The following is an 11,078-nucleotide window of genomic DNA, read 5'->3' as shown; positions in this document are numbered from 1 at the left end:
TTTCTTCCAAATGTCCAAATGATACATACATCTTGATTGATGGAAACTGTGGTTGTTCCATCTGGTTATAAACCGGAAAAGAGTCTTAAAGCAAATATTAATGGAAGCTGTGCACAGTGAATCAGTGGATCAGAAGAAAAAAGATTGACCTAATCTTCAACTTGTTTGAGCTCTCACTTTTTGTAAGTGTATTGTAAATGAAAATTGCATTGGATTTCAGATGACAAATCCAGCTGATAAGTAACTGTACATTGTGAGTTTAAGCTTAAAACAGGCTGTTCTTAAAGTAGAGTAGGTATGATGAAACATCTGACAACTGCTTTTTTTTAACCAGTCAGTCTCGCATTGCTGGTTCAGAGTGAAAGTTTGTTCAGCAGGGTTTTTGACATGACGCAGGTTGGCAAGAGGGAGAAGTGACAGCTTTGTGTTCAACCGTGATGGTTAATGGAGGAATACTATGACACAGTGACGGGCCGTGGATTTTCTACCTGCCCCCTTGCGAGCTAACAGCGAGCACTAGTTAGCTCATGAGCTGCCAAGCAGGGGGTGAGCTGCGCATGTGTACAGCAGGTCCAAGTGTTATGTCCACAGGAAAAGTCTGCAGTTGCTGCTGCTGCTTCTTCTTCTTCAGTTTAATGGCAGATCGCAACCAACTTAACTAGTTGCATACCGCCACCTAGTGTACCGGAGTCTGAGAACCCATCTAGCTGGCTGTCACCATGTAGATTAACCGTCTTTTCTACCAAAGCGAGAAACAGAGGTGAAATCTGATTGGACGAGAGCGTTAAGCAGAGCGCTTAAGCCCAAGATCCCTGACCTCTGCTTCGGTGACAGGCAAGATCTACCTATTGAGGCGATGAGAGAAAAAGACTGTACTTACAACTTGAGGCTTTTTATTTGGCCTAATTGTAATAAAAAGATGTTAACCGCACACAGTATGAACAATAAAAAACAGATTTGCAATTAGCGGGTTGGTTGAACTACCAATATGAACTGTTGTATTTATCAACTGAAGTTACAACAGTGACAAAATTCAAGGAAATTATTTGTTAACCGCACACAATATGAACAATAAAAAACACATTTGCAATGAACAGGCTAGATGACCTACCAATATGAACTGTTGTATTTATCAACTGAAGTTACAACACTGACAACATTCTCAGTCAGTGCAACTAATGTAAGTGCAGTTCAGCTCTGTGTCCCATCACAATGCCCTCAGAAGTCATGTGACTCAAGTCAGTGTGATGGCTGTGGCTGAACACTGTCTGTGAGTGCTTTGTAGTTCAGCTCATAAGCACAGACAGCCAGTCTGTGAGGTGTCTGTCAGTAAGCCAGCTCCTGTACTTTGATTTGGTGATTTTCATCTGTGAAAATGCCATTTCACAGAGGTAAGTCGATCCAAAGTAGGCACTTACTTTTACTGCACATCCGCTGAGGAGAGGGAACTTCTCTCTTCTGACAAGTCCCCAAAAGTCACTGTCCATTGACCTGGCTTTCAGCTCTATGTCACTTTGCAGATCAACAATCTCCATGTCCACTTCACCTGGTGAAGCAAATGCTTTCTGGAATTTGGCTGCAACCTCCTCTGTATCAATAAGCAGGAATGGGTTTAAAACAAATGCAGCAATATCCTCTATGCCGTCTAACTCACCAAAACGTTGACTAAACTCTGCTGCCAGTTTGCCCATCATAATTGTCTTTGATGTAATGTGACATTTTCTCCAGGTTGGCAAAGTGTGTCAGCCTCCCTTTCCTAAGATGTGTGGTCCAGACACAGAGTTTGGCCTTTAACGCATTCACTGCGCTTATCATGTGGTGCAGGTACTGGTCTTTTCCCTGGAGCTCGTTGTTGAGCGAGTTCAGTTTTGCCGTTAGGTCTGTCAGAAAACCCCAACCACGCATCATCTGATGGTTCCTTGTGCTCCTCGTTCCTTTTCTACAAAAACACCTTTATCTCAACCAGCAAGTCAACAAATCGCTGCAACACTTTGCCGCGACTCAACCACCGGACATCAGCATGCAGAAGCAGGTCTCCATACGCGGAATCGAGCTCATCCAAGAACGCCTTGAATAAGCGATGCTGAAGCGCTTTTGCTCGAATCGAGTTTACTACTTTGACCACCAGTGTCATTACATGAGAAAGGTCCACAACTTTCCCAGCCAAGGCTTGCTGATTAATCACACAGTGATACTTCATGAAGTCGGGGAAATTTGGATCTTTACGGCACAGTGCAATAAAACCAGCGTGCACACAGCACATTGCCGGTGCTCCATCAGTAGTGATTGAAACCAGTTTATGAATGGGGATGTTATTTTCACGGACATAGCTTTTAAAGACATTGTAAATATCCTCACCTCTCGTTCTCTGCTTTAAATGGAGAAGAGTGAGGAAGTCCTCCTTTGTTAAGTCCTGGAATGCCATTCTGACAAATACAACAAGCTGAGCGGTGTCCATTACATCCAGCGATTTGTCAAACTGTAGTGAAAAATATTCAGTGACAAGTCCTTCAACGCCTGTTGACCAACGTCCTCTGACAGTAACTCGACCCTTCGTGTCACTGTTGCAGGACCGAGCGGTACAGCACGGAATGCGGCTATTATGTCCTCTTTGTTTTTGAAGTTGCTGCAAACAGTCTCTGCGTAGACGGCCATTGCTTCCTTAAATAAATCTATTTATTCAGAAGTTCTGCTCCACAGCAGCCCTCTCTTGCCTCTCAGTCAATGAGCTTGTGGATGGTTTCAATTCTAAAGTTAAAAATGTTATTGATGCCATTGCACCCAGTAAGGTGAAGGTTGTCTCGGGTAAGAAAAGATCCCCTTGGAGAAATGCCACGTTGGTCAGAATAGAGAAAAAAAGAGTGTAGGTGGCGAAAAACTAATCTCCAGGTTCACTGTGGTATCGATAAAGAGAGACTTCACAATTATAATTTGGAACTTGGAAATGCAAGAAAGTCCTTCTTCTCTGACATCATAACCAAAAACAATAACAATACACGCGCCTTATTTGCTACCGTGGACAGGCTAACAAACCCTCCGGTGTCGGTAACTACTACGCTCCAATCCACCTGGGCATGCAATCAACTTGCCACCTATTTTGCTGATAAAATTGAGAAAATTAGACAAGCAGTCGGTGGCTCCACACCAACCACAGGATATGTGTTGTGCCCATCTTTAAATAGTATCCATTCAAATATGATGACACAATTTCGAAATATTGAAAAACTATAGGCCAATATCAAACCTCCCATTCTTAAGTAAAATAATGGAAAAAGTGTTTTTTCAACAGCTGAACAACTTCAGCTGAACAATAACTGTTTCGATGTCTGGGGCCTCCTCTGTTCAACATTCATGCTTCCACTGGTTCAGATTATGAAAAACAACAAAGTGTGTTATCATAATTATGCAGATAACACACAAATCTACATAACTATATAACCAGGGGACTATAGTCCCATACTGCTGGCTAAATGCATTCAAGAAATCAATAACTGGGTGTGCCAGAATTTTTTTCAATTAAATAAAGATAAAACAGAAGTAATTGTTTTTGGTCCCAAGGATGAACGATTGAAAGTCAGCGCTCAGCTTCAATTACTGATGTTAAAAACCCCAAACCAAGCCAGAAATCTAGGTCTAGGTAGCTTTCTGTTGTGTTGACAAAAGTCATTCTGGCACACAGCGAGGAGAGGAAAAGTGGAAATAAGACAATAAAATAAAAAACATACAGGCAGCGGCGCCATCTTCGTACATTTTTTTTTACAAATAAGGTAATACAGCTTCGGACTTTATGTTTGAAATGTTGCCAAAGTGTTGTATAATACTATACAGTGATTCAGTGAGAATGTTAACCCATTTCTAGGAAATATTCAAGCTATAAATAGGGAATATGAGTGTTTTTTTGGTCAGTTCATGACATTATAACAGTTGTTTTATTGCATGTGTTTAATTTTTTAGGAAGTGTCTGCTCGTCTTTTTTATGGCAAGAGGAGGCAGACTGTTTTCGTGCCAGCCAACCCTGCCATCAGTGATGATGATGACGATGTGGCAGACCCTGACTTTGTCGTGACCACCCACGACCAGAACATTCCAGGCCCAAGCGACATGGGCCCCTCTGCCAAGAGGAAGCGCAAGCAGCCTGCAGTGGAGGTGCTCCAGGACCGTGACAGTGAAGACGATGATGATGATGATGATGATGATGAGCAGCCAGCACCACAAGCCAAGAGGCCATGTAAATCCAGTAAGTCGGCCAACCACCTGGCACAAAGTTGGCATAAACAACACAGCCCTGCCTGAATACCAGCACTCCCCCCTGACTACATTGAAACCCCTTTCAGTACTTTACGAGGTACTTTGACGGCAAAATCATCAGGCATATCACCCACCAAACAAACGTATACGCTGCTCAGAAAGACATAAACACCACTTTCTACACAAATGAGGAGAACATTATGACCTTTGTGGCCATCCTCATCTATATGGGGGTTGTTCTGCTCCCATCCATTGAAGACTACTGGGCCATGGAGACCCAAGACTACCCTGGAGGCCCATGATGCCCCCCTGACACCTGAACAAAAAGCCCTGGGTGCCACCAGCCAGATTGTCTCTGTCGTCGCCAGTTCCATGTCCTTCCCCACTACCACAGCCATCTTTGCTGATAACATTTTCAGCAGCCTGGAGCTGGAGCTCCGAGACCAGAACTGCAGGTACACGGTGACAGCCAGGGACAATAGGATCAGAAATCCTCCACTCAAGGCCGTAAAGGAGATAGAGAAAAAGGGTGTCCTTCGTGGTACATGTGACTACGTCACTAGTGATGATGGATACTGGCCGTCAGGTGGAAGGACAACAAAACGGTAATTCTGCTGTCAACAGACGTGGGGGTGGAGCCGATGTCATCAGGTACTGCAAAGAGACCAAGAGAAAGGAGCATGTAACCTGTCCAGCTGTCGTCAGAAGTTACAATGCCAACATGGGGGGCATTGACAAGAGTCACATGTTGGTCCACCTCTACCGCACCCCCATGAAGTCCAAAAAGTGGTACACGCGACTGTTCGCCAAACGTATTGATGTCAGCCTCACAAATGCCTGGCTTATGTACAAGCGGGACTGCAAGGCCCTTGGTGTCAAAGGCTGCCTCTGAAGGGTGTCAGAATGACTGGGGCTGCGAGGCCAGCCACATCTAGGTCCAGAAGGAGCTCATTGTCCTCTATTTCCTCTGTTGACAGCCGGACCAGCATTCCTGATATCCCTCAGCCTGTCCGGGGACAGCGCAGTCACACCCCAAATGATGCTGAGCGATTCGATGTGTCACTCTTCCATGCCCCTGTCTATGACGTTATAATGTTGTGAAACTTGTTCCTTTCATGTTGTATGTGTATTTCTTGTATTTTTTATATTTATATTGTTTATACAATAAACGGGCAAGGAACCAAATATGGCAATTTGGTGGATGTTAATTTTCTACCTAAAAATAAAACATTCTTTAAAAAATGTCACAACAGTCAAAGAGTATTATTATGTCCTCCAATAGCACTCTAGGGTTGACATTTTGAATTTCAAAGTATTTCAATGAGTTCCCTATAAAGCAGGGGTGGGCAATTAATTTTCCCGAGGTCCCACATGAGAAATTGGGACCGTTGTGGCGGGCCAAACCAATTGGCTGAACTTAATTCAATTAACTCAATATTCATGTTATTACTTTATAAAAAAACTGTAAATTATATGGTTTTGAGCTGCTACTGGTAAGAATACATGATACAATAAGGCTATAACAAATGTACAAAATAATATAAATTTTTTTAAGATACCGACCAGCAATTGATTAACTTTATACAAAAGCAATTAGCGCTTTTGATGTCAGTTCAGTTTTTTTTACTCGGTGAGAAAAGTCCAGTCTGTGTTGGGCTTGAACAAGTGCACTGAAGTCTGGTTGAATGTCCGAGGTGGATATGTGAAGGACAGCTGACAGGTGTCAGTGAGAGAAGGTCTGGATCTGGATTTGTTGAACTTCATCACTGAGAATGTTTGTTCTCATGTGTAGGTAGATCCAAAGAGAACTAACATCTTCTGAGCAGGCCTCCTCATGTGAGGAAAGTTCTCCTCTTTGAGAGAAGAGTAAAGATCCAGAAGTGATACTGACTTAAAGTGCTCTGCCATAGTGTATCAGACTGTAGGTCAGGATCAAAGTCGACTTTGCGCATGCACGATTAATGTTCAATCTGGAGGCGGATACTGCAGCTGTGAGTGGACCACAGCGCGAGGCTCCTGTGAGACTGACCGCCTGTGAGAGCTTTGGGACGGCGACGGCGCTCGCGGCAGCACCCGCTGTTCGTTGAGCACGGAAACTGCAGAACAATACGTGCTTTCACGTCAGTCTCCAAGTCGTCAAGTTGGCAACACTGCCTGTCGGTGAGGCTGCGTAAGCGCATACATAAATATACCCACTTACCTTACTTGAGTTTGATGCTAATTTGATCACTGCACAGCAGAGGAGCTACTTTAACACATGCAAGACAGTCACACCCCGGTTTCTCAGCTGTGGATGGATTTGGGATACACTGCTGGATTTGCTATGAGCCACCACTTATCGTTTATCTTTTGCCCCTAACCAAAAATATTAACCACAACTGTGTGAAGAGGTAGAGCAGTCATCAGGTGGCACTTTGTATGTCAGCCTCTGCTGGTTCTCTAAAAGAATAAAGAGTTAAACGTGTAACAATAAACACAGTTGTCCAGTTCTTTGGAAACTGGATGTGATTTATAACTACCTGTAGCCTGTACGACGAACAGTATTATTTAGATACAAATATCTCAAGATCATTTAAAGCTTCAGTTTGACACTGCAAAATGGATTATGTCCCTATATAAGCATACATAAATCACCTTCAAAGTAAAACCAATGCCGTTGTATTACATTCATGGCGTGCATCTTATTTATTTCTTTTTCATTTTTGATTAACCTCACGCGGGCCAGACTAGGAGAGCCCGCGGGCCGGGTGTGGCCCACGAGCCATAAGATGCCCAGGTCTGCTATAAAGGGTGAAAACCTAGTTGTATGGCAATAAAGTCTTGAATCTGGCTTAATGTAAGTGCAGACATATTCATACATATTTCCTGTAATTTAATTCATATTAATAACTAATAATTTCAATACTAAGTCCTGTATTGAGGCAGGGAACCTTTGTGAATATAATATGCTTTATAAATACAGTTCCTGATTATGATCAAGTCCCTATAGAACCAGTGTGAACTCTATCTCTCTCTCTCTCTCAGTTTTCCTTAAGTCGTAGTAAAGAAATTAAATAAAATAGAAAATGTGATTACCCACTGATATTAAACACTATTAATATTTCAGTATGAATGCCAATATGCTAATGTTAATGTATGCATACTGGACTTTGCCCTAACTTCCAGAGTTAAGCATATTTATGTATGGGACTGCTTCTAAAATTAAATTAGGGTTGTCTTCTCCTCCAGTGCTGTGTATTACACCCAGTGCTATCATTTTTTTCAGGTTGTGAGGATGCCTTCAGGGCGGATAAACATCATGAAGATCTCTCACACTAATTAAGCTCAAAGTTGCCATCCTAGCCAGAAGTTCCCAATTTGAGTGGGCCGATTTAGCTGTGGCTAAATCTGTGTGTTTCTACCCCAAGGCAGTACAAAAACATCAATACTGCATATTTAATGGAAGTAAATGGGGCATATATATATAATGTGTTAGTTACGTGATGTGCATGTGTATGTTTGTATAGGGACATAATCCATTTTGCAGTGTCAAACTGAGGCTTTAAATGATCTTGAGATATTTGTAAATAATACTGTTCGTTGTACAGGCTACAGATAGTTATAATCACATCCAGCTTCCAAAGAACTGGACAATTGTGTTTATTGTTATAAGTATAACTCTTTATTCTTTTAGAGAACCAGCAGAGGCTGACATACAAGGTGCCACCTGATGACTGTTCTACCTCTTCACACAGTTGTGGTTAATATTTTTGGTTAGGGGCAAAAGATAAACAAGTGGTGGCTCATAGCAAATCCAGCAGTGTATCCCAAATCCATCCACAGCTGAGAAACCGGGGTGTGACTGTGTCTTGCATGTGTTAAAGTAGCTCCTGCTCTGCAGTGATCAAATTAGCATAAAACTCAAGTAAGGTAATAAGTGGGTTTGTCTATGCGTCGCCAAAACGAAAGAAAAAAGAAAAAAAAAGTGGTGTTTTGGCTGTTGAGTTGTTGAGTACCTTTTCTGCTTTGGTCTGCTCGAAGGCAAACTCCATGGTGGGCACAGCCAGTTGGTTGGCGAAGAAATTCACATCACCAGGCAATTGCAGCGAGCTGACGTTTGGTCCAGGACAGTTCCCACCACGAATGCAACTCAGCAACTGTCTCTAACAGAGAGGGCAGAAGATGAAGGAAGAGAGAAACACAGCGGAATGGGATAAATTAAGTGGTGGAAAGAGAACAAAGACATTTACAGGGTTTAGTAGAATATAAAGGGACAGAGGTAAACAATGTGCTGCCGTGTTAATGAATTGCATAAGTTCTACATTAAATGTGGCTTCTTGTACCTTTGGTTCAATGATTTCCTATTCACACATTGCTACAATTGCTTTAAATATCAGCTGATTGTCATCTATAATAGCAAAGGAACAATGCATTGTTCATAGAAGACATATGGTATGTGTGTTATGTTTAAAAGCATATAAGTGTTACAGTTTCCAACAAGAGTTTGAACGCAACAAATCCTTGTGTTTCCTGGGAATTGACGTCATTCCTTCGTGAATTAGTTTTTATAATGTGCGTGTCTGTGTGTTCACAGTTGCTGTACTGGAAAATATCGTACCTATTAAAAGAAAGACACCTTTAACACACCACCACATTTCCTGCAGCTAAATTCTCAAGTCTGTTATTACAGTGAAATTACCGGACCAACTTTTTTCACTAACATACTTACTTACGATGTGTTTTATGCAAATAAACGGCAGCTCACAGATCAGCTGTGTGGTAGAATATATATTTTGTTTTAAGTGTGACAGAAGCAGATTCTAAAATGTGTAAACTACAACCAAGCAGATGTTTCAAAAGCTTTCTTAACCAGACTTGAAAGTGGAGCATCAAGTACAACGTGCAAAGTGTAATGTTCTAGGAAATAATGATGAATGCATTTTTACATACACACAGAGGGATTTATGAGAATGCAAAAGTACTGTGGCATTACAGAGCCTCCTAAAAATAATATTCTTGCTTTCATCTTTTACAGTTAGCCCAAACTGTAATTTAAATATCAGTTTCACATAGCCAGAGTTATCTCTACAATTGGTTTTAGGACTAGACAAAGGGTCAGGAATCATAATACCACATTAAAGCTGCGAGCAGCTGTGAGCGGGTCCTCGCTTATCCCGGCACATTTGGGGTAGCCAGCATGTCGCCGACTCGCCCAGTTCAAACAGTACACACCGGTTTCAAGTATGAAGATTTCACATATCAGTCTCTGCTTTCGGCAGGTGACAAGATTGAACATTCACATTGATATTGATAATTGATGTTGATTGTTCACATTGATTGTTCACGTTGATGTTGAAGGTGCGGCGGACAGCGCTACTTACATCACATACTTGACTAATGGTGTTAAGAAAATGACATTGGCAAAATGCCTGCTGAGTAAATTATTTCCCCAAAATGGCCGCCTATACAGGAAGACTGTTATTGTGCATGAAGAGAATGCAACATACACTTGGCATCATGTTTCTCTATGTGAAGAGTAGAGCAGGTCATGTAAATTAGATGTAAATCCGATGCCGTTTGGCTGATTTCCTTTGGCCAGTGGGTGGCGCTATGACAATCTGAACATTTGTCATGTACATGTACTCAGGCATGGACCAGTATCATGCATGAGGAGTATTGGGGTAATAGCATCATATATGGAGGAGTTACAGCAGCTTTCTCTCATATAGCAGCTAGCTCAAAGTAGGCGCGTCTTTGCGTCCCCATAAACGTCAATTCCCAAAAGTGAAAATGCGCACGGAGCACAAACTATACTCCTGAGGGTCTTTATTTCACTTTAGAACAGAATTTAAGTCGATTGTCTGAAATTTGTAGGAGTAGTAGTATTTGGCGTAAATGCAAATAAAATTAAAATTAGCATAAAAGGACCGAAAATGGCAAATTGGCCGAAGTACTGTAGCGCCCCCTATTGTTCAAATTGGACGCCTGATTTATTGCAAGTTAGGGGATGTGATGTGCACATATACCCCAAGTTTGGAGTCGTTTGTCCAAATAGTTTTAATGTTATGAGTGTTTAAAAACAAGACACGCCCCTAAGAGGTTGACTGGTCTATCTCCTCAACACAATGAGATATCAAAGAAATGTCAATGCAGTATTGATCATCCAGTACAATTGATCATACCTACCAAGTTTGGTATGAAAAGGAGCAAGCGTTTAGGAATAAACTACAATAATGTGTTTTTCACAAAATCCAAGATGGCGGAAAATATTCATAGGTGGACTTTATGGGTCTGAGAGGCTTTTTTGTAGAGCAGGTGGAGACGGACATGTGTGAATTTTTTCAAGTCAAAAAAAAATTCTGGACGAGGGGCGTCGCCGGTCCAACTTGTAGGGGGCGCTAGAGAGCCATTTTTTTGGAACTTTTCTTTCCGGCTTTAATAGATGTCCATTTTCACCAAACCTGACAAAAGTTCTAAATTTGGTGAGTTTTTGAATATGACAAGTCCCCCAAAAAGGCGCCCAATGTACAAAAATAAAAAAACGGAATAATAATAAGAATCCCAGCAATTTAAATAGGCGGAATAATAATAATAATAATAATAAGAATCCCAGCAATTTCAATAGGGTCCTCTCGGACTGACTACGTCAGTCGCTCGGACCCTAATAACTAGAAAATTTCACAAGAAATTTTGAAAGTGTGGCTACTACTGCCGTAAGACGTCGCAATATGTATACATTACCAGTAGTGAGATGTGTTATTGAGGTAACACATCTCTCAATAACACAATAACCTCAGTAACCTCTACCACCATCAGAATTTTCAGATCAAATGACTTTCTTTGAGAGGGTG

General features: G+C 41.7%; 1 protein-coding gene across 1 annotated transcript in view; it reads right to left on the bottom strand.

Moving 5' to 3' along the window:
- naaladl2 (N-acetylated alpha-linked acidic dipeptidase like 2) overlaps positions 1–11,078 on the bottom strand; it is a gene marked incomplete at both ends in the record, with an annotated part of 281,105 nt that overhangs the window by 101,178 nt on the left and 168,849 nt on the right. The window contains one exon of the mRNA XM_079221477.1: positions 8,244–8,390. Within this exon, the coding sequence (XP_079077603.1) occupies positions 8,244–8,390 (147 nt within the window). The remainder of the gene's footprint in view (positions 1–8,243; positions 8,391–11,078) is intronic.

Source organism: Taurulus bubalis (genome assembly GCF_910589615.1).
Source record: "Taurulus bubalis genome assembly, chromosome: 7".
NCBI lineage: Eukaryota > Metazoa > Chordata > Actinopteri > Perciformes > Cottidae > Taurulus > Taurulus bubalis.
This window is presented reverse-complemented; position numbering and strand designations above follow the sequence as displayed.